The sequence below is a fragment of the Corvus moneduloides genome, chromosome 15, assembly GCF_009650955.1.
Source record: "Corvus moneduloides isolate bCorMon1 chromosome 15, bCorMon1.pri, whole genome shotgun sequence".
NCBI lineage: Eukaryota > Metazoa > Chordata > Aves > Passeriformes > Corvidae > Corvus > Corvus moneduloides.
The window spans coordinates 6,655,223-6,678,301 of NC_045490.1; the positions used below are offsets into that span (position 1 = coordinate 6,655,223).

The window sequence follows — 23,079 nt, forward strand, 5'->3', positions numbered from 1 at the left end:
GCCACCTCGGGGACAGATCAGAGCCAGCCTGGGTGGGATAACGGCTGTTTATTTCTGAGCTGGGTATACAGCGGTGCGGCGAAGGCAGGTTGTGGTGGCTGCTGCAGCGAGGGTGGGAGATGTGTCCTGGGAACTGGGGCTGTGTTCCAGAAAGGGCAGCCTGCAGTGTGGAGGTACTCCAGGGAACAGGGATGGGCTGGCTTCAACAGCGTGTCCTGGGGAAAGGGAAGGGGTGATGGGCATCCTGAATGGGAATATGCCAGAGGCCTGGCAGCCCAAAGGCAACCTCTTGTCCGGTGCTGGTCTCACCAGCCCCAAGGTGTGGGAACACCAACATGCTCAGAATCACCTTCTGTGCTGACACCTCCTTCAAACCCTCTGCAACTTCTACCATTTCCTTCAGCTCCCATGGTCCCCCACTTCTTCCCACCTGCCCTGGCTGTCACAGCACCCATCAGTTCCTGTGTGTGCCTCCATCCCACTGGAGAGGGGATGGGAATGGCAATGTGATGAACTTGGGTATGGGGACAGTGATAGGTACAAGATGGGGCTGTCCCTCTTGGTCTGGGCAGGGCAGGAGAGCACCTGTAAACAGTCCCCTTAACGTGGCAATAAATAACTTTGGCTCTTTTTGTTCTCCAGGGAAAGAAGGACTTGGGAGAATTTCTTTGAGACAGGGTCAAAAGTTTAAAAAAAAAAAAAAGATCAGTGAATAACTGGAGGGAATTAAAAATTAACTTTTCCTCTCCAAAATCTGGTTTCAATTGACACCAGCCAAATCTAGAGGCTGTGAGAGGCTGGGAGAGGGACCCTGGTCATGGCATCCAATCGATGCTGCCCACCCGCAGCAGCTGTGCCACCCCAGGGAAGCAGAGCTGCGGTGACACCCCGCGATAACATCTGGGAGCTGGGGACCACCCAGCCCATCCCATCCTGGCTATGCGGGATGGGGCTGGCTGGCAGGCAGGGACTGCCGAGGGAGAGGCCGTGGGGGGGCCGGCTCCCCCACTCTGCCTGCTCCTGCCTGCTGACCACACAGTCCTGCCCCGAAAGGTTAGGGTGGTAAAAATAGAGCAGGGCCATGGGATGGCGTGCGGGCATGAGGCACCTGACCCCTCTGGCACACAGAGGGGCCGTGGCAGCTCCGAAGGGACACTGTTTTTTGGAGACTTCAGCCTCGGGGGTTGGTGTGTTCCCGGTGGGGGGTGAGCGGGTGGCATCACCCGGGGTGATGGGTCTAGGGAGAGGGTGGTTTGGCGGGGGCTGGCTTTTCTAGGAGGTGCAGGGTGCCCCTGAGGGCAGGCCCCCCGTCTTCAGCCGCAGGCTGCTGGTCCAGCCCCGGGGACAGAGATTGAAGCTGTGAATTCCCGGGCTCTTGGTCCCCGAGTCTTCGGAGTCGAGGGAGACGTCCGAGTCCGTAGAGGACCGGGAGGTGCAACGCTTGGCTGGGGACCGCCCACCCACCACGGGGGATGGCAGGGGGCTCTTGGGGATGGGAGACAGCCTGGGCACGGGGCAGGAAGACGCGCTGGATGGCAACAGGAGCCGGCGACCCTCTGCCCAGGCGGCTCGGGGCATCCCGGGGGAGGCACAGAACTGGGGGCTGCCTGCCCGGGGCGATCGCAGGGGGCTTTTGTGGATGGGCGAGGAGCTGGCCAGGCTCCCCAGCACGCTGCTGGCAGCCTGCAGTGCCGGCGCTCTGGGCCCCAGCCGGGGCGACTGGGGCAGGCTGGGGGGGCCGGCAGAGATGGGGGTGAAGGGTCGGGAGTTCTCCAGCCCCACGGCTTTGGGAGAGGAGCTCTTCCTGCGGGCAGCGTTGATGATGTTCCTGGCGAGCCGCGCTTGCATCTGCCGGCTGGCCCGGGGGTCCGCGTCCTGCCGCAGCGGGGACAGGGACCTCTCGCTCCACGGAGGGGACGTGGGAGGTCCCTCATCCAGCTCGGGCACCGAGGCCGGGCTGGCCCAGCCGTCCAGGCTGCCCGGGCGCCGCGCCAGCCGGGGCGTCCAGGTGGGCGACGCAGGGAGGGACGAGCGCCTGTCCTGGAGAGGGACAGAGAGCGGGTTAGTGACCCCCGCTCGGGGGGACGAAGGGACAGAGCAGGGGTACAGCGGTAGGAGGGTGCCAGGGTAAGATTCATGCTGGCACAGCCCCACAGGAGCTGGGGATGTCTCCTCGTGCATTGCATCCCTGCAAGGGGTCCCCAAAACGCATTTGACCCTGCACCCCCTCGCCCGCCAGTGAGATCAGGGCAGGCTGAGCCTGCTGTTAATCATCCTTGCCCAGAATATGTCCCAGGACCTCTCTCTACCTGCAGCTTCCCAAAGTCTCCCTCTGGGGGATGCTCGGAGACCCCCTTGCACTGCCCAGGATCCATCGCCCCGCACTGCTCCCCAGACGGCAGGAAAGAGAAGAGCCAGGTGTGACAGCGCAGAGAGTGTATTCAGAAAGAGGGGAAAAAAGAAAAACGCAGGAGAAATAAAGCAGTCAAAAGGCAACTTGGCACCATGGGGAAAGTGGTGAGAGGGCATGGGCAGAGGCACAGCTGGACCACGAGTCTTGGGCTGAGTGTCACCCAGCAGCCCTGCCCTCAGCACCCTCCTCATCCCAGCACAGCCCTTGCTTCCAGCTGTGCCACACAGCACTGCCCACCCCAGCTCCAGCTGGACTGAGCCCAGGCAGGAACAGGGACCCCGCAGTGTCCCTGGGCCCAGCACCACTGGACTCTGCCGTTCCCCGAGGGATGCAGTTCTTCCTCCACAGTGAGGAAGCAAATGAGGGCAGATCCTGAAGGAGCAACAGAAGAGCCAGGAGCAGGCACAGTGAGGCAGAAAGGCAGCGTGTCCCCTCCAGGTTTGCTTTGGTAGGAGGCTGAGAAGAGCCACAGGACAGAGGGGATGTGGAGGAGCAGGCAGAGCTCTGAGAGCTGGAAAAGCTGGAGGTGAGGAAAGGAGGGAGCCAGAGGTGCGATGCTCCATACAGTTTCCAGACGAGAGAAGAGCAAGAGCAGCCCTGTGGGACAGGCAGGGCTGATGACTCTTTGGGATCCTGCAGGCTCTGTGCCCAGTTCCTGCTGCCTCCCTGGGACTCCTCAGCTCCTGTTGCACCAGGGGTTTGACAGCGCCTCTCACCCACCGTCCCAGCACTGCAGCCTCACAACCACTTCTTTTTTCTGTTTTCTTTTCTTTCCCCCCCCCTTTTTTCTGTGGTTGAGTTGGCTTTTGGCACTCCCATGAGCAGTTAGGGAGGACTCAGCCTATCACCCCTGTGTTTTTCTCTCCGCCACCGCTACTTGTAGTAAAAAGAAGGTTTCCACACCTGCGGCTCGATGCCGGCATTCCTGGTGGAGTAGGAGGGCCGGGGTGCCTGGAAGCCTGCCTTGGCCCGGGGCGGCAGCAGGCGGCACGGGGAGGCCAGCAGCACCTCAGCCGGGGCTCCAGGACTGGCACGGCTGTTGTGAGTCAGGGGCAGAGCCCCGGCAACACTGGAGAAGGGGCTGGCAGTGGTCTGGCCGGCACTGGGCACCACAGGGGGATGCCAAACCGGAGAAGGAGGCAACGGAGAGGTCGGGCAGGAGGCTTGCTGGGTGTAGGGGTAGGAGTCGGGAAGAGAGGGTCTGGGTGGAGGCATCTCCTGGGGCATGGACCTTGCTGGCCCCTTGGATGGGGAGAGGATGAAGAGAGAAGACTGGAGCTGGTAAGGCTGGTGCTTGGAGATCTCCAGCTCCTTCTGGGACACCTCGTTCTCCCCTAGGTTGCTGCCATACAGTGATGCAGGAGGGGTTTTGGAGGGCCTGCTGGGACTCTTGGAGGGGCGTCTGGAGACCATGGGTGACAGATAAGCATTGTTATCATACTTCCAGGAGGGAGGTAGGGACATGGTGGGTGATGGGGACCGTAACAACTCGGGCTGAGAGGGGGCCTCAATGATGAACTTCTCCATCCTGGACTGCCGGCGGGCAAAGAGCTCAGCCCCCTTCCCTCTCGCTTCACTGAGGATGTGGCTGGGCTGTGGCTTCTTCTTGGGCTGGATGGTGGGAGACTTGAGGCAGGAGGACCATGCCGGAGCATCCTCAGCTGGCGGGAGGTGCTGCACACCCCTGGCTGTGCTGTTGGGAACAAAGTTCGAAGCTTCAGCCCCGAGGGCGAAGGGCTCATCCTCGGCACTGGGCTCCCCGTGCTCCTTCTGCTTCTTCCTGCTATCTGCACTCTGAACCAGGTCCAGCAGGTCGGGGTTGGGGCCCAGCTTCGGCTTCTCCACGAAGGTGAACATGGACTTTCTGCTGGCTCTCCGGGCAGCCGACTCCTCCAGGATCCCTGTTTTGGGCAAGGGGTTTGGTCCGCTCACCCCGCAGCTCAGGAGGGGATCTGGCAGCATCTTCTGCTCCTGGGTAGGGTACAGGGCCGAGTAGGCGGGGGGGGAGCGGACACGGGTGAGCGGTGGGGGGCTGCTGAGGGTCTCTGCATAGGTTGGTGGTGGGGGCAGCTCGGGGGCAGGAGGTTCCTCGGCCGGCTGGGCACTGGCAGGGGATGCTTGGGTGCCAAAGGGTCTGGCTGTCCGGTTCTTCACAGGCTTGGGCTTGGCCAGGGTGAGATGGACCTCATAGTACTGCCGGCCCTGTGCCCCGTTCTGCTGCTGCCCGGCTGGGGATGCCATCCCTGTGGCTGTCCCCGCTGGCGCGCTGGGCACCTCTCTAGGCACCTCACCGAGCACCTCACTGGGCACTTCGATGTTCTTCCCCTCCTCGAGGCTCTGTGGCAGGACAAGAGCAGCCGTGTTTGGCCCTGCAGGGGCTCCTCCATTTCCGAGCGCCTCCACCCCTCTCTCCATCCTGCCGGCTGCCTGCTCCTGCACGCCGTTGGTGGCAGCCGATGCCATGTTCTCCTTCAGGTAAACACTGAGTGGGACCTGCTGGGCTTCAGCAGGAAGCTCCTGGCACGGGGAGGCGTTTGCCAGCATCCCTTCTCCTGGATTGCCAGGCTGGTCGGGCTCCGGCTTCATCCCCTGCCCCTGGCCCTGCTCCATGGCCGCTTGCCGAGGCTGGGGCTCAGGGCTCAGCGGCAGCCCCCCGCCATGCCCGGCCCCCGTGAGCCCCTCAACGCGCTGCCTGCGCCGGTGGAACAGCAGGACGCCCTTGGAGCTGGGGCCGGGTGCCGTGGTGAGCTGAGCCGCGATCCTCTGGCTCCGCGCCTTCGCCTCCTTCAGCTCCTTCTCCGAGAGGCTGGCGCTGCGGGAGAGACCTGGGCAGAGGAGAGAGGGGGATTAGGGCGCTCAGTGGGAATGTGGGGTGTCAGTCATCCCCGCCCAGGACTGGCAGCCCTTCCTCCACCTATCCCCCGGCACCCCAACTCCTTCCCTGGCAGCTGGGGGAAGGCAGGAGAGATGCACCGGGGCTGCGGTACACGGTCCGGGGGCAATGGGGACCCAGCGCAGCCCCCACCAAGATGCTGGGACAGATGGGAAAGCCCAGGGGACACCTAGTGACGCTCTGGACCTGTCCGCCATCCCACGCCGTGTTTCGGCTGGGTTCTGCGCGCCCACCGCACTGACCATATGGGAAAGGAATTTCTCCGAGCAAGTCTCCTGGAAGCTCACATGGCTTCGGCCCCCGGCTCAAAGAGGCAGTGGCAGGGAAGAGGCCAGCGTGTGTCCCCAGCCCCTCGCCCCGAATCCCGGCATGCTCAGCCCCGAGCGGGCAGGACATAAACCCGGGGACAGCAGGGCCATGCCAACCCACCCCGACCTCACAGCAAGGCCGGCGGGCAGCCCCGGCGGGGGACTCATGAATGGAGCAACACGAGATGGCAGCAGCCGACAGAAGCTGTGCAGATCCTGCCCAGCTGGACACAGACGCGGACACAGCGAGGAGCCACCTTCACGCCTCGGGACTCAGCACAAGTGCTAAAAGCAACGCGCTAAAAGCCTGGCGCCTTCTCCTGAGCCGGACAGAGATCAGGGCACCAGCCCTTCCCTAAGACCAAAAGGATGTGGAGCTGCCGGGAATGCATTTTCTCAGGGTGAGCAATTTCCTATGAGCTTACCCCCCCCGAAAGCACCCGTGGGAAGGGCAGTGTCTCCCACCCTGCCGAGGCCACTGCTGGGCACGGACACCAGCGCCGACCGCCAGCATCACCCCCGCGCCCAGCAAGGGTGCAGCCCTCTCTCCAAAGGCACTGCCGGGATGGCTCTGATGGGTGTCTCTGCTCTGGCCCCAGCAGGGAGGTGGGTGGCCGAGACCGCCTGCTCCTAGCCCTGCTCCTCTTTCCTTCTCATTCCTTCCCGTCTTCCCTTCCTTCATGTGTTCCTCATTTTCTTGCCTTCTGTGCTGCTTGGGAGTCTTCCAGGATATTTTCAGCAGTGGCTCAGCCTACCAGCGAGGGAAGGGATGGATGACTAAGCCAAATCCTTCCAGCAAGCCCACGGTAAGCAGGAGGGCTGCTGGAACCGGGCAACTCCTCTTCCTCACCCTTCATCCCTCCTGCCTCCCTCAGCACCCAGCAAGTCCCTGCACACCGCTGAGGTGTGCAGGATGCCCTGGATGAAGTCTTCAGGCTGCCCGACGGGAGGGTTTTGTTTGGGCAGGGGGCAGAGGAGGCAGAGACGCCAGTGGAAACTCTCCTGGAGACGAGGAGCCCGTCGGCAGCGGCGACGCCGGCGGCCGGTCCCCCCCGGTTCGCGGCCAGCATTGTTTAACGCCCCATTTCTATTTGCTTTGGCGGCGGCACAGAGCGGGGCCGCTGCTTCCTCCGGCCCGGCTGGCTGGAGGGCGGCCAGCACCGCGGCTCCCGCTCCGCGGGGTCACCCTCGCCGCCTTTATCTCCGAAACGGGGGAGAAACACGGCCAAGGAGCCGTTGAGAAACAAGCCACAGGCTCCAGATGTCTGCGGGTTTCGTGCTCCGAGCGGAGCCTCCTCGCTTCCTCGGAGGCTGGGGCTGCCTAAGAAGCCGAGCTCTCGGCGGAGCCATTTCGCAGCCTCTTGCTCTTGCTACTGCCTTTTAACAGCAAACGAGGGGCCCTGGGGGATCTCCTCCGTGCTGGAGGGATGACTCAGCTCTTGGCCAGCCCATCCCTGCTTGGACTAGCCGCCAAATACGCTCCCACGTAGCCGGGACCAATACTGGGATTTGCACACCGGGATTTCTTCCCTGGGTGTCTCCATCCCTGGATGTCGCCACAGGCACGGGCATCACTCCGGGCCAGGGTGCGCTCCAGGGTGGACTCCCTCACCTGAAACCCCTTCCCTCGGATCTATTCCCGCCCATACCCATCCCCTCCGCTCTTCCAGCAGCCCCTCTGCCCCTGCCCACCCAGCACCCACCAGTCCTGGGCTGGTCCACCTGAGTCCAGAGGAAACGAATCCCTCAGGATACTACTTGGGATGCTGAGGGTAAGAATTGCTCTTCACATCCAATTTTTATGACACAGATGAAGAGCACCAAAGTCTCCAGCAGTCCAGAGGAAATTGCTCCAGCCTGAGCTGTGGGATGAGGTTATTCACCCAGTGCAGGAGCCTTTATCCATCTGCCATGGTGTCTGGAGGCGTTCTGCCACCTGGGGCAGTTTCTGCACCACTCACTCCCCTCCCAGCCACAGAGAACATTCCATCATCCTTCCCTGCCATCTCCTGGCAGCTGGTAGCCCTGGGTGGGCTCTGGCTGGTTCTTTTCCCCAGCCCCAGGCAGGCAGGAGGGAGGTGAATGCACTGAGATGTTCAGGTGCTGGGGAGGAGAAGGAGAAGGGGCGTGGGGTCTAAGGCAACCAAAACAGTGCAGGGAGGAGGCGAAAGTAAAATTATGTGTGTCCTGGTGCAGCACTGGCAGCTGGTTTCCACCCAGTACCCTGAGCCCTGTCCAAAATCCTAAGGATGACAGCTTCTCCTTCCTTCCTTCCTTCCTTCCTTCCTTCCTTCCTTCCTGCCTGCCTGCCTTCCTGCCTGCCTTCCTGCCTGCCTTCCTGCCTGCCTTCCTGCCTTCCTGCCTTCCTTCCTGCCTTCCTGCCTTCCTGCCTTCCTTCCCTCCCACACCATACACTGTCTTGCCACGACGCTGTCTCTCTGAAAGAAGACATCTCCCCTCTCCAAATGTCCCATCTTATTCCAAGACAACGAGCCCCACCAGCCCTCTCCACTGCCATGTGCCGTCACTGGGCCAGCCTTGGGTCCCTTGTGGTCCAAGGGCGCTGGAGAAGGAGATGCTCCCTGTGCATCCTGTGCCCCATGGAACTGCCAGAGTCCTGGCACAGAGGAGCAGCTCCAAGTGCTGTTCTGGTTTAACACACTCCAGCTCTGGCCACAGGAGCCTATAGATCTCTATCTATGCATTTATATATGCACTTGGTCTGTAGGTTTTCCGTTACTCCAGGGGTGACTTCCTGAACATCCCCCAAGTGCAGAGCTTAACAGCTTCTTGCCGAGCTGTCAGTCATCCTTCCCACGGCACGTACAGTGCTGTCTCCTCCAGAGCGAGGATGACGAAGGTGATGACAGGCATTTTTCTTGCTCTCACTTCCTGGACAGATGGGAAAAAAAATTCCTTCCATCTCAGCTTTCCATGCAAAGGATGGATCCCCCTGAAGGGTGCTAAAGCAGGATGTCTGAAGTACAGCCAGCGAAGGCTGGAATCATCATCTGACCCCAGATGAAGGCGAAGGATGTATCAGACATGGCTTGTGACCCATCCTGCTCTAAGATGGACTCCAAGAGCTGAAATGGGATGAAGATTTGGCCTTAAATTGCAGTTTCACTGAACTGACAGATTCAGTGAAAGCTGATGGTCTTGACATTGCTGGGATGACACAGGAAGGAAAGCAGGGACTTGGAAGCTGTGCCTAGTGAGAAGTCCTTGTACAGAGAAGCCAAGAGGTACCCAAGTCCTAATGGGACCTGCAGGATGCAACAGTTCACATGAAACCTTGGGGTCAGAGCTGGCAGGTGACTCTGAAGTCTTCAGTTTGGGCTCTGTCCCTGGCCTGCTACAGGTTTGGATGCTCAGCCATCCTGATGCTGCAGCCCACCTTGGCCATGCTCAGGGTGTCCCACCAGACCACCCCCTGGCAGAGCACCCACCATCCATAACCAGCAGGTGCTTTTTCCCCCTTCCAAACATTTCTTGGGCTTCTGTGGGTCAACCCAAATGGTGCCTCTTGCTGGCAAAATCCCACTGGCAATACCAAGAGTGAAACCAAGACAAACCCCATTTCCAGAGGGACGCAGTCTGTGCCACCTGACACAAACCCCACTGCACATCCACAGCCAGGCAATGCTGAGGAGAGGAGATCCAGTGTTTTCACCCAAACATTGAGGACTTTGGACACTGAGGAAATGTAAGCAGGTTTTTTGGCAGAGCGGCCAACTGGCCCCTTGCCCCAGCTACAGCTGTGCAGGATTTTTTGCAATGCGTACCAGCTCACACACATTTAAGCCTGTGCACACATTTCTCTCCAGCTCCCAGTTATCCCAAGTAATCTGCTGCTAGGAAAACACGGAGGGTAGCGCAGACAGGCAGCTGAGCTAGCTAGAAACGGATATGATTCAGACATATGGACAAAAAGATGACAATTTTCTGCCTCATTCCCAGCTTCCAACCCTCCTATGCCCCAGATACGAAACCTTCACGAAGTTCTTATCCATGCTGGCCCTGCAGCCCTAAAAAGATCCTGCTCAAGTGGTGGGTGCTGTGGTGGGATCAACCTCGCCTGCCTGGCAGACGCTCTGTGCTGGGCCTCTCCACACGGGCGCCTTTGCCAGTGACAAAATGTGGCACAGCAAGAAAATTCGTTGCGCTTGCAAGTTTTCCCTGTGCTCTGTTCGCAGGGGCTTTGCTGGATTTGGAGCTGTTTGCCTCCCCATGCTCCTCCCGGCTCGCAGCCGTGCCCGGCGCTCAGCACCCAAATCCTGATGAAATGGCCCCACAGGCTCCAAGCAGCGAGTCCTGGGGCACCCAATTCCCGCCCGGGGCAGGGGGAGAAGGGGGTGGTGGGGATTAAGTTTGAATGGGGGCTGCCTGCCCCTGCCCAGTTCCTGGGAGGATGCAGTGAGCAGCCCCAGCCCCACGTGTGTCCACACTGGGCAAGAAGAGGCTGTTGCCACCGCCCAAGTGCAGGCAGCACCTTCCGCAGCTGGCTAAAATCAAGCTTTTATCTTTGGAAAAGGCGGCTGGAGCCGGGCAGACCTCCCCCAGGAGGACCTGCCATCCGTTCACCCCGAGGGCAGCAGAACCAGCCCATCCCACGGCCGGGTACCACGGGGACTCCATCCCGCCTGGAAAGCGCGTCCCACCCCCGCGGTGCCCACTGCTGCTGGAACTCGCTGCGACCCACCCCGGGCTACCAGGTCCCGGGGACAGCCCCGCCGAGCTGGTGCCCCGAGCCAGCGGCGCTGGCCTGGCGAGAGAAGGTCAAATGGCTCGGAGTGTCCCTGCGGGGTGGGCAGAGCGGGGAGGGCAGCGGAACGAAACGGGGCCTTTGCCTTGCACAATCCGTAAAGGATCCATCCTGCTGCCTGCCAAGCCGAGGGACAGACCTCGTGTCCCCAGCATGGGTGGCACGGCCAGGGGAGGTCATGTCCCTGACGCAGGGGACAGGGGAAATCGCCTGGGAAGAAGTTCTGCGGAGCTGGAAGGTGCGACCCTGCCGAGCCCCGAGGAGGACCCCCACGTCCCTCCGCGTCCCCGCCATGTGTCATCGCTGTGCCTCCCACGCCCCACACCGGACACCCGGGTGCCGGCAGAGGGACCCGACACCTGCCCCGCTCATTGCTGGAGACAAACCCCGCTCAGCCCCGGCTCTGCGCGCCCCATCGCCCACCCTTCGCCCCCCATCGCGCCCACGGGGGTTCTGGGCATGCACGCCCAGGCCCCCCCTGTGCACCCCGGACCCCTGTGCACCCCCTGCGCGCTGCCGCCCCCCGGCACCCCGGACACCCCCAGATCCCAACACCCCCACTGCACTCTGCTCTGTGTGCCCACACAACCTCCTTCCCCCGGCACTTCTGCATTGGCACCCCCTGGCCCCCGCCCGGAGCCCCCCGGTCCCTGCCTCCCCTGCCCCCCCAGCCCGACCGTACCCGCGGTGCCGGTGCCGGTGCCGCCTCCCCGCGCAGCCCGACTGCACCGGGGAGGAGGCGGCGGGCAGGAAAGTTGCGGCAGCTCCGCCCTCGGAGCGGGCCCGGGGGGGCGGCGGGCGGGGGCCGGGGCCGGGGGGTGGCGGGTCCCGCAGGCGCTGCCCCTGCCCGCCCCGACAGACCGACCGACAGACCGGACGGGACGGGTCCCCCCCCGCCCGGCGACTCTGGCAGCCGCCCCGCCGCCCCCGATGTCCCGACTCCGCCGCTTCTCGTCCCGGCTGGGTCTGCCCTCAGCCCGCTGCGGGATGGTGGGGGGGAGGGAAGCCTGGACATCCCCTTCCCCAGCCCGGGGCATCCCCTTCCCCAGCTCTCCGCATCCCCTTCCTGGTCCGGGGCATTCCCGTATCCCATTCTGGGGCATCCCTCTCTCCCAGCCCTGCACATCCCCCTTAACAGTGCTGAGCATCCTCTTACCCATCCCGGGGCACCCCCTTTCCCAGCCCTTCACCCTTTTTCCATCCTCCCACCTGCAGCACCTCACGTTTCAGATGCTGCTGGAGATGTGGGGTCTCCCCTTTCCACAGCTTTCCCCAGTGCCTAAAGTTCTGAGGCACTTGGCGGAAGGCAAAAATCCAGAGACAACAATCCAGCACCGGTGCCGCTGCTCTGGGGACCTCCTGAAACCCCTCTGCCTGGTCTGCTCCCAGTCATAAGGGGACCACGGTCCTGGGCAAGATGATTCCTGGGCAGCCAGCACCACGTCCCACCTCCACCACCCCGCTGGGGCTGCAGAGTTCCCTGGCTGCAGGTTGAGACCGCCCTCACCCCCTTCCCATGCCTGTCCGCACCTCAGGATGAGCTGTTGGCTTGATTTTTTGCCTTTCTAATTTCCTTTCTTCCTGCCCCTCTGTGCTTTTTTGTGCTTTCCTGGTTTTTGAGAGAGCCTGGCTCTGGCTCTGCAGCCCCCAGGGAGTGAAACCTTCTCTTCCTTTTATTTGCACACCAGACAGAGAAACCTGTCCTGCCTCCTGCATCTCCCAGCCGCTGCCTCTACCCGGGGCTCCTGCGCTCCCCAGCCTGCCCCAAGAGGTGCCAACCAGCCCGGGCCGCCGTGCCGGATATTTGAGAGCAGCCAGCCTGGCCTTGGGCTGCTGGATGGGGACCAAAGGGGCACCTGGGACCCGCCTGGGTGGGTCCACACTGCTCAAGGTGGGGCACCCGTTTGGCTCCCGGCTCCCAGGGCCAGCCCTGCACCACTCTGGGTGTGGATGGATGCACCCTCTTCTCCTGCAGAAACTGGAAGGGGTGAAGGTTCCTGCACCTGCAGACAGCTGAAGAGAAGAGGAGCAAACCCCTGACATCTCCCAGGGATGCTCCTGCAAACAGCTTGCTGCAGGAACAGCCCTACTGCCACTTGTGAGGGCACCTTCCCTTTCCTCTCGTCTGCACTGAACCAAACCTCTCTTTCCCAAACCTGCAGGCTTCCTGCAAGGTCCCAGAGCTGCTCCCAGCACTCAGGACCCTCAGTGACATCCTGCCTGGAGGCTCTGGAAAGTCTGACGGGTCCTGCAGGCAGTGGCTGGTGGTGATCTCACTTGGAGGGGGAGGAAACGGGACAGACAAACTGTTTCCAACAAACCTGTTGAGTTACTTTAAAATTCCAGGCTGGCAGCAAAAGTGCTGGATGGCGGCGTGGATTAGGAAAATGCTGAGCCTGGACAGAGTCAGGCCTGACCTTTCCCCACCGCAGATCTGCCATCCCGGAGCAGTGAGAAATGGGAAGACTATTTGGGTTCATCTGGTTTGTGTGCTGAGCCCTGAAACACGATGCTGCTGGAGCAGCTGTGAGCCAAAGGGCTTGGCTGAGCTTCCCAGCCTGTGTCCCATCCAGGAGCCGCTGGTTTTGAGGATGTCTGACACTGCAAAAAGGCAGGGAGGGAGGGGATTCTGGACAGCGGGTTCATGTCGTGCATCCCCAGCTGGTCCCACCCCATCCCACCCAATCCTGGGGGCTGCTTTGGGAAAAGCAGGCTCTGAGCTGAGCAGCAGCATCCGATAACACCATCCCACGGGGACAGGGACACACCTGCCTCGGCGCCGTGTGGCAGCTGAGATAACAGCTGGGCAGGAGCAAAATAGAAAGGAGGGGGGAAGCGGGGTTTAAAAATGGGTCCAGTGCCTGTAAGAGGATGGATTCTGTGGGAGCATCTCCCACAGGGACGTGGGGCAGTCCAGGCATGGAGCAGCCACAGTAACCCTAGATATGAACCTGTATTTGTGTCACTGTGGCTGAAGGGACAGTCATGGGCGGAGAGGAACAGCTGTGGCACGGGGCTGTGAAGTGAGGCGATGGCAGGGAGCATTGTAGGAACCAACCAGCCTGAAATAAAGCGCTTAGTTTTTAAACCAGGGGCTGACAGAAATGGCCCAAAGCCATGTGAGGGATGCTTGGCCATCCCCAATGAATGGAGAAGAGGTGTCCCTGTCCCAGACAGTGCCACAGGAGCCGGTCCCGATCACTCTGCCTTGGGCAGGATCCCACCAAGCCCCATGGCCAGGGTGAGGGCTGGGAAGTCCATCCTGTTCATGCCTGCTTAGGGATGGATTGAGTTGCTGGAGACGGTGGGAACACGCCTGCTGCCTTCCCACCCCCCTCCCGAGAAAAGCCACAGATTCCTCCTTATTTTTAAGGCCAGAGAGATCATCTCAAGCTAAAATAGTCCCAGCAGCTCTGCTGGAAGCCTGGGACCTCTAACCCAGGGGAAGTCCTGCCCTGGGAAGAGCTGGGTGTTCTCACCAGGAGAACAGCAGCGCCTTTCTAGGGGGGACAGTGGCCAAAGGGGGTTTCTCTTACCTGCTTTCCTTGGCTCAAAGTCAGGGTTGATGAGAACGTGTTGGATCTTCACCACTTTCCACTCCTGGCTGGGGTTGGCCGTGGGGCTGTCTGCTGTTGGGGGCAGCTCTGGGGCAGACCCAGCGCACTTGGGGGGGGCTGCAGGCTCATCCAGCAGGGCCAGGCTGCTGCCATTCGATGGGGGTTGTGGTGCATCCCCATTGAGCCCCCCGGGGTCCCTCTGGCAGCTCCCACTTGATTTCCCTCCCAGCAGTCCCATCCGTGCCTCCTGCTCGCCTGGCTCAGAGGCCGGAGCATCCCGGAGCTGATGGCAGCTCTGCCCCTCTCTGCTCCCCCTCTCCTGCCAACAGCTGCTGTCCCCCTCAGAGTCCCCCTTGGCTGTCCCACAGACACAGGGGAGCTGCGCAGACTCGCCAGACATGGCGCAGCTGGGCTGGGGGTGGAGGCAGAACTGCTGGAGCCTTGTCCTCAGCATCTTCACTGCTTTCCCTCGCTGGCGCTCCACGGCCTTTCCAAACAGCTCTGCATGGCCAGAGGGATGGATCCTCCCTCAGAGCATGGGCAGCATGAGAGGGAGGGCAGCCACGTGCCAGGCACGAGCTCTGCTTTACTACTCTTGCTGGCAGGAAGATCAGGCACGATGCCACTGGAGCAGGCAGGATTTGGAGACCCAGACAGAGGGATGTGTCCAGGGGAGACAGGCCAGCAAGGAGGATTTTGCAGGAATTTCTCTTTTCCAGGCAGAGCACCAGCATCCAAGGACCTGTGTGAAGGGAAGGGGGAGCGTTGAGGATGCTTGTGTTTGCACTGATTCCCTATGGCCACAGACATCGGAGCAGCTCCCGGCAGCCCCAGCCTGAACTCCAGCTCCAGCACCACTCCCCATGAGGAAGGACCCCCTGAGATGCAAAGGCCATTTGGAAATGCCCCAACACCGTGCTCCCCACCCCAGCACCCTCGTCCATTCGTCCTCGCCCTGGGGACAGCACCCATGGCTGAAGCCGTGCCCGGCTCCCCTCTCTGTCAGCCCAGATGAGGCTGTGGCCACCCCTGTTAGTGGTCAGCGCTGGGCCACTACCGGTCTGGAGCTGGGAGTGTTCAGGGAAGAGCCCGATCCCTGAGGATGTTGCTCAGGGTTATCAGGAACAAAAAAGGAAAATTTCCAGCATCCAGCCAACAAACCCGTGTTTAACCATTGAGTGACTCATGCGGCATCAGGACAAGCGCAGACAGACCCACTTCCCTCCTGCCAAGCATAAATCCTGCTGGGATGACGAACCCACGCACCAACACAGACGAGTTATCAGCTGGGAGAGGGGGATGTCATCACTCCCAGGACAGGATATGGGTTACAGAGCACGGAAATTCCTGTGAGTCCTTTGCTTGCACAGCATCACCCAGCCCTGCTCGCAGCCAGGCTGGTCCCAGGGAAGCGCCTTTGGGAGATCCACAGCACCCATGGCGCATGGACCATGATGGATTTCCCAGCCTAACAGCCAGCTGAGGAGGAAAAGGGGTTTCTGCTCATCCCAAACCCTTCCCTGAATTATTGGGAGGTTTTTCAGTGAAATAAGAAAAGCCCCCAGGTCAACATCACAGGTTAAGCTCTGCCAGGAATACACCCTGCAGCTTCCTCAGGGCTCACACAGCTTCTCTGCAAAACTTTTCCTGTCCTTAACAAGGTTATTTTGGAAAAGAAGGCAGATTAGAGAGCAGGCACTTGGGCATTTCCCAAACACAAGGCTGCATTTTTTGGAGAATGCTCAAAGGAAATCTTCTGCCCTTTCTGCAATCCTTCCTCCTTCTTCACTCTGCTGCAATTATTCAGCAGAGATTTGCAAAGAGAACCTGGGGAGAAAATGTCAATGTTTCTCTCTGAAAAAGAAATTTCACCCTCCTGTTTACGTAATTTGGGGGCTCAATAGTTCCAGGAAGCCACCCACATCTTTCCTTAGAAACATGGCAAGTTGTTGGAGCTGGAGAGAGCTGGCTTATCTCAAACGAGGACAAAGAGAAAGTTGCCAAAAATAGCCCCAGCCCAGGCTGGATCGGCAGAGATCCTCTCAGGGTGGATCGCACTCCCTCGCCCTATCCCTAGGGAGCAGGTTTCTTGGGCAGCACAACTCATGGCCATCCTACACCGGAGCTGCCTTGGTAGTTTGCTGGGGGAGCTGGTCCCTCCCTGAGAACCGTCTCCCAGAGCCGCCCCCTTCCATCCGGGAGCGCTTCCCGCACACGGGCACCTCCTGGCAGTGACGCCCACGGCCCCGGTGTTCCCCAGGCAAACCCCTCCTCGGTGAGACCCGAGCAGTTCCTCGGTGTTCCCTGAGGACGCGCTGCTGGGACGGGGCCGCCCACGGCTCCGAAACACTGACTCAGGCATCTGCTGCCTCGCTGGGGGCCAGCCTGGGCCCCGCACGGCGGCGGAGCTACGGAGAGCAGCCTCCTTCCCCCTGGGACACAGCTCCTGGGCTCTAGCAGCAGCACAGGACGGGAATATTTATGAGTAACGTGGATCTCCAGCAAAAGCTGTTGGGCTGATCCCTGTTGGAATACCAGCCAGGCGGGATGGGTGAATGTGCCTCGGGTGCATCGCTGCACTGGCAGGAACAAGCAGCAACACCAGCCATAGCCACAAAACCAGGCTGAGATAGCCCTGCCTGCAAACAAAGGCTGTAAAGAGGGATGAAGGTCGTTTCATGGACCATTTCAGGGGTGCAGCTCCAGAGGATGCCCCAACTGAGCATCAAAACCCAGCTCAGAGTCCCAACAAGCAGCTGCTCACCATGCCCATCCGAGAGGCTCCTCATGCTTCCTGATGGCAGCAAGTCCCTACGAGAAGCTGCAAAATGGTGCTGGGAAGGGAATAATAACAACAACAACAACAAAAATTCCTTCAATTCACAAAGTGCTGAAATCTGGCAACAAGGAGACCTTTTGCTCAACTTCTCTTCCTGCCCACTCGCTGGCGAGTGATGCACAGCCCCCCCACCTGCCTTTCTCACACCCTGTCACCCTCCCCCCCCCGCTATTGAAAAAAGGAAAACTAAAGTTAACTTTCCACGTCCCACACAAATATTTTTGGCAGGCGTTGCTGGCATTCAGGCTGCTGAGCCCAGGGGAGACAGGGTCTGCAGAAAGTCTTCGTCTCCATCTGCTCCCGGCACCCGGCTGGGGGTCCGCAGTGCCTGGGTTGGTCTGTCCCAAACACAGCGCAGGGACAGGAGGTGGCATAGCTGTAAAAAAATGGGGGGCACCTCCAGGACAGCCCTGGGGACCGTGAGTGGCCCGGCCACGGGAGCGCCATGAAGTGGGGGGGACAGATTCACACCCAAGCTTTGGCTCCATCCCCGCTTTCCCCTGTTGTTCTCAGTCACATCCCTGCCCCAAGCTGGATTTTCATCACCATGAAACAAGCCGGGAAAGGGTGCGAAAGCTGTCCCCAGCACAGCGGGGGCTCTCGGGTTTCCCCGGGTCAGGCAGCGGGTCGCTGTCACTCAGGCAGGACCCTGCTGCCCAGACTTGCAGTCCCCAGCTCCAGTCACAAGATCGGCCCTGTCCCTTTCCAAAATAGCCCAGCCGCAATGCATACATCTGGGGAGCTTTACACCTCCCCTGTGCCAGCAGCTGAACGTCCCCTCAGGGGAGCTGGACACCTTCCTTCCCCACGTGGTGCCTTCCTCCCGTGGCAGCTCCCCTCAGTGGCACCACAGGCAAGGAGACTGGGTGGCTGCCTCCCCCAAGGGCAACCCCACATCCCTGTGGATTCCGTGTCTCTGTAAGGGAGCGCTGCCCTCACAGCTGATACCGGAGACACCTCGGGTGTCGCTGCGCGCAGACACTCTCCCATCTGTTGCAATCCAATCCCTCCCAGCTCCCTGGATACCTGGCCAGGACGGCTGAGCTGTGTGCTGGGGGAAGGCACAGCCGAGCTGCCTGTGAGGTGATCCCCCTAGCACAAGGACCCCACTGCTAAACTCCAAAGCCCTGCATGGCTAGGGCCAGTGTGGCATCACCTGTGCCACCCCAATATCCTTCTACGGGAGAGCCAGACTGCCTACAGCCAGGAGGGGATGGCAACAGGGGGGACACAGCTGGGCTGTGCAGGATGGATCAAGGGAAGCCTTCTCTGACAAGGCCCAATGTCCAGGGAAGGGACGCAAGGAAAGTGGGATGGGGTGTGATTGCTTCCCTTGGCATGACAGGGGATCCCTGCTCCCTGTGGAGCAAGACCTGGGAGTGTGGACAGGGATGGCTTCATCCTGGCTTCAGCCTGGCAGGCGAGGCCAGGGCTGGCAAGCACAGCAGCCGGCAGCGTGCTGGGGAAAACAAAAGCCTTTTGCAGGGCTGATTTACTACCTTGACGGAAACCAGGATGGAAAAAACAACATTCCTGAACGCCTGTCCCCGTGCAACCCCTGCGGTCCCCAGCACCCCAGCCTGCCTGTGGGGACACGGGCTGCTGGTCCCGGCAGGTGGGTGCCCTGTGCCCTCATTCCCTGCCCACAGCTGGTGGGGAGAGGCAGCAGAAGGAATGCTGAGGAAGGGCACGGGGGCTGCGGGGCGCCAGGAGAGCTGTCATGATTAAGCAGCGAGCGAAGCGAGGGAGGAGGAGGACAGTGGCATCCCGGCCAGCTGGACCATGTCCCCTCCCTCTCCACCCCACGCTGGAAGGAAGGGCTGGATGAGGGCCGACTGTATCCTCTGCACTGCTGCTCCTCACGCCAGCCCTGCACTTGTGCCTCCAGGTTCAGGGAGGAGTGGAGTCCTCCCCAGGCAGCTCCCCTGCGAGCAGACGCTCCCAAGCACTGAGGAGGGCTGGGGAGCAGGATGGGAGCTGAGGAAGAGGATGCTGGCCCCTTGGAGGGCAGCACGGTGCAGGCCGGGCTGCACTCAGGGTGAAATGTATTTTGTACCCCAGCACAGCCGTCCCAGCCCAGTCCCAGAGGGTGTTCGCCCCACTCCACCACCCCCGCTCTCATGAGGGTTTTGGTCAGGTTTTGGTGCTCAGCACACCCATTCCCCTCCTCCCACTGCTCAGCCCACATCCCAGCCCCAGTCTGGGGGGCTCCAAGAAACCCCGGTGCTCCAGGGGGATTTGCATTCATCGAACACCAGTCTGTGCACTCCAGCCAAGCGACACTGATCCTGCTCTGCCCTCCTGGCTGGGCTCAGAACTGAATCTACCCCTTCCTGTCATCCCTGAGGGGCCCATCTGACCTGGGGGTCCCAACCAGACAATCCTGGGAGCTGCCCATGCCCCGACTGCACAACAGCCCCACGCAGGGCAGGTCCCAGCCTGTCCTGCCCTTTGCTCAGCTTGAACCCTGACCCCAGCTCCAGCTGCTGCATTCCAGGGAATGAGGACAACCCCAGCCCGGCTCTCACAGCTGCCTCAAGCCCTTCTCAGTGCAGTTTTGGGGAGCAAAGTACCGGGTTTGCCATGTCCCACCAGCTCAGCCCAAGGTGCCACTGGGGAAGTGGCCAGCCCCAGGAACCTCTGGCCACTGCTGCTGTGGGACAGAGGGAGGTCAGCTGGAGCCTCAGCAGATCACTACAGGAAGCCAGGGATGAAACTGCAGCTCAGCCTTTTCAAAGCTCAAGTGAAATGTAAAAACCAGAGAGGTCCAAGAGAGACGATGAACTGAAAGATCAAGCTCTGGTCAGTGGTGGCACAGCTGTCCCCGTAACTGGCACCAGCATGGTTGCAAATTGAGCTGGATTGGCAAGCCAGGTTCTGGCAGCTTTTGGGTCCACACCTCCCTGTCTACCTGGGGCAGCTCACCTTCACCACCCATCCTGCAGGAACATCCCGGCTGTGCAGCCACCGGCTCTCTGGCACAGCAGGTCCCACATGCAAATTTCCCCTCAGAGCTCCAGCAGCAGCTGCCAGAGGGAGAGAAGGGAGGGCGGGCTGGCACAGTGGCGCCTTCACGCATTTCCCAAGCAATACCAGTGCACATTTCCTGGGGGAGGAGTGGAGGAACTCTCACTGAACAAAATCCTGCTCCTGCAGGCGAGCACTGTGGGGATGGGGTCACCCCTGGATATCAGTTGCCTGTTGATGGTTGTGCCAAAAAACCCGTGTGGGTGGGGAGGATGAGGCAGCCTCTGCAGTGGGGTCGGGGTTCACCCCGCAGTGGGGTTGGGACTCATCCCACAGCCATGAGATGAGTGGGATGAACTTTCTTGCAGTGGAGTTAGGGCTCATCCTGCAGCCCCGTAGGCCCCAGGGAGCTCAGCCTCAGCAGACATAAAGCACAAGACAGTAACTAAGCAGAAAAGCCCACAGGGGCTCGAAAATCCAGTTTAAACAACCTCTGAGCATTCAGGGCTGCCCGAGCTGGGACGGCTGACAGTTGGAGCATCTCAACCCCTCAGGGTCCAAAGCAGGCTGCAAAACTTCCCAGGTAATCCTGGGGGCTGGCACAGCCACTGCTGGATTTCACAGCCACGTTTAACATTGTCACAACCCTGTCCAGGTCCTCCTGGACAGACAAACGAGGGGCCATGACCTGGGGCTGTCAGGATCAGGGCACGCGACCTGCTGGTGCAGAGATCCAAGGTCAGTGGCAGACCTGACAGTTCAGCCAAGGTTTGCTGAGCCCAGCAGCTCTGTCCTCCCCACTGTGACCCCCTCCACCATCACCTCCAGGCATCCCTGAGGCCCTAAAGCTCCCTGAAGAACAGAACTGTGCTGCTAAGAAACAGGGAGCAGCTCCCTGCTGGCTCTCAAACCTGCTGCCCTGGCTGGTGTTTTGGCCCCCATCTCTGATCCTGGGGAGGCAGGATGGGAACTGGGAGTAGAGATGGATGCACACAGCCTGGGAACTGCCAGGATGAAGGACATTCTAACAGCACAGTGACAGATTGCACACAAGTACAGGGTTTGGCCCCTCCGAGCCCCACGGGCAGCGCTCGGGTCTGTCCATGGGAAACAAAGAGCATCCCGGGGAAGGGAGTGTTTTCTTTCCAGACCAGGAAAGCAGCCAAACCCCAGCACATGCCCATTCCCAGGCCTTGGCCCCAGCGGCACAGCAGGCTGGTGGCCTTGGGACATGCGGTCCTTTCCCATCTCAGCCCAAGGCTGAGAGCCCAGCCAGTCCAGGCGAGGCAGGAGAGCAGCCCTGCTGCTTGCCGGGGCTCCGGTGGCCCTGAGGCCAGGGCAGGGCCACCAGCCATCGCTACTCAGAGGGGTCCCCAAGCATTTGGGATGGGGCTGTGTGTGTGTGTGCTCAGCAGCCTGGCTCTCCTTCTGGCAAAACCGCTTGTGCAGTAGGAATAAACATGCCGAGGACACATCCAAGCCAGTGCAAACAGCCCCTGACCGAGCTGCTCTCTCCCAACGCTCTGTTTTTCTTTCTCTGCTTTTCCTCTCCTCTCTTAACCCCTTCAGGAGCCCGGGGGACCTGCGCCGGCAGCCCTGGGACCTGCTGGAGCCAAACCCCATGAATCTCTGGGACTCTGACCACAAGGAAGGGCTGGGACACCCATGAGGTTCCAGGGTCCCCCCAGGGCACAGGGCTGGTTTTGCTGCCCTCAAGTCCTCTGGCTGTCGTTACTCTCCCTCTTCTTCCCCCAGCTCGTTCCTCCCCTCCACAGCTCATCCTTTCCCCAGCGGCTCCAGAGGGTCCTGGGGAAAAGGGCTGCTCCCCCCTCCAGCCCCCAGCTCACCCAGCCAAGCACAGGCTGGATGCTGGCAGGGGGCACCTCATCCTGGGCAGGACAGAGGAGCCAGGAGACACGCACGGTGAGGAGAGAACTCCAGGGAAGCCCACCCCCACCCTCCGCTCTGCCGGGAGCCCCCTCCCTCCTGGAGCTTGCTGTGTTCGTCTCCTGTGACACCGCCCTGTCCCCGTGGTCACCCAGAGCCATGCCCAGCCAGCATCCCTCTGGGATGGCCAGGGAGCTCAGGGCACCTCTGGCGAGCCCAGGGATGCTCGCACTCGCCACGCTCACCTCTTTCCCTTTCCCTTTTCTCCCGTGGGGAAATAAAGCTGGCTGCTTTCCATGTGCTCCAGCTAAGCCCGGGAGGGGTCACGTCCTCGCTGCCCCCGCTGTGCCCGGAGCCCGGGGTCCCGGCCGGGAGCTGGGGCCGGCAGCGCCCGGGTCTCCTCGCCTGCTCTGCTCCAGCCGCGCGCGCAGGGCAGGGTGAACGGGGGGAGAGGGGAGGGAGGAGGGGAGGGGGGAAATGAAACTTTAATAGCACAGAGCCCCTTTTGTTTCCCAGCATATGGGATATTTCATACATGCTGAAGGCATTAACCACCTATATTCTTCAAGCGCTGGCGGCAGCTGGGAGCACAGCCCCGCGCTCAGCTCGGGGCACGGTGTCTGTCCTGGGGGGCTGCAGCAAGCAGGCCCCCTCCTTGGCACCCCTCTCTGGAAGCGGGAACACCCTAAATTACAGCCTGGAAAACTGCTCTGCTTCACCCAGGATCACCCCCTGCAGGGTTCTGTGCCCCCAAACTTGAGGCCAAGAAAGGGATGTCCCTGTTTTTTGGACACGCTGTGAAGTGGGGGAAACTGACCCGACCATCCCTGGGGGTCTGAGACCCCAAACATCCCTCTTGTCCCTGGGACGTGGCAGAGCCCAAAGGTCCCATGGAACTGTGACTAACAGTGGCAGAGAGGGGCTGAGGAGGGCTGGTGCCATGTCCCCTCCCTGCCCGCATCCCGAGGACACAAGAGCATCCCTGGAGCAGCAGGTAGGCAAGGTGCTGACAGGGAAGGGCTGGAAAATATCCACGTGGGATATCCTCATGCTGTTCACCCATTTTCTCCCCTCTGTCTCCCTTCGTGGTGCCTGGGGACAGACCACAGTGCGTGTAAAATGGGTGACACCATCTTTGAGAGTAGGGAATGGACATCTCCAGGTCCTGAGCACAGACAGAGCGCAGACAGTCCTGAGCACTGCCACTGCCCCCTGCAGCCCCGACCAGGCACCTCAGTGTGGGATGGGGACAGCTCAGGTCCTTGGCACTGCATCTCTCCCTTATTGCCATAGAAAAGATGTTGGCTTCAGCCTTCTGGGCAGCAGAGGACATGTGCTGGTGGCAAAACTCCAAACGTGGTCTGAGATGGAGGGGGACACCTGTGTGCTCTGTTTTCACCAGATTGGGTGGATTCCTCAGCACTGGAGCTCTTCATTGGTGCCCACCCCC

At 60.9% G+C, this 23,079-nt stretch overlaps 1 protein-coding gene across 1 annotated transcript; it reads right to left on the bottom strand.

The window, feature by feature from the left end:
• Positions 1-33: 33 nt before the first annotated feature.
• On the bottom strand, positions 34-22,035 carry SYNPO (synaptopodin). The gene is made up of 4 exons (XM_032124495.1): positions 21,875-22,035; positions 13,916-14,678; positions 3,317-5,238; positions 34-2,040 (listed from the first exon to the last, which is right to left on the bottom strand). The coding sequence occupies exons 2-4, from the start codon at positions 14,388-14,390 to the stop codon at positions 1,273-1,275; spliced, it is 3,165 nt and encodes a 1,054-aa protein (XP_031980386.1). The 5' UTR covers positions 14,391-14,678; positions 21,875-22,035; the 3' UTR covers positions 34-1,272.
• Positions 22,036-23,079: the final 1,044 nt, after the last annotated feature.

Coding starts and splice junctions, on each gene's coding strand:
- SYNPO (XM_032124495.1), bottom strand. CDS start 14,390: ATGCTGAGGACAAGGCTCCAGCAGTTCTGCCTCCACCCCCAGCCCAGC. Junction 5,239..13,915: donor CTTTGAGCCAAGGAAAGCAG/GTAAGAGAAACC, acceptor TCCTCTGCCCAG/GTCTCTCCCGCAGCGCCAGC. Junction 2,041..3,316: donor ATGCCGGCATCGAGCCGCAG/GTGTGGAAACCT, acceptor GTCCCTCTCCAG/GACAGGCGCTCGTCCCTCCC.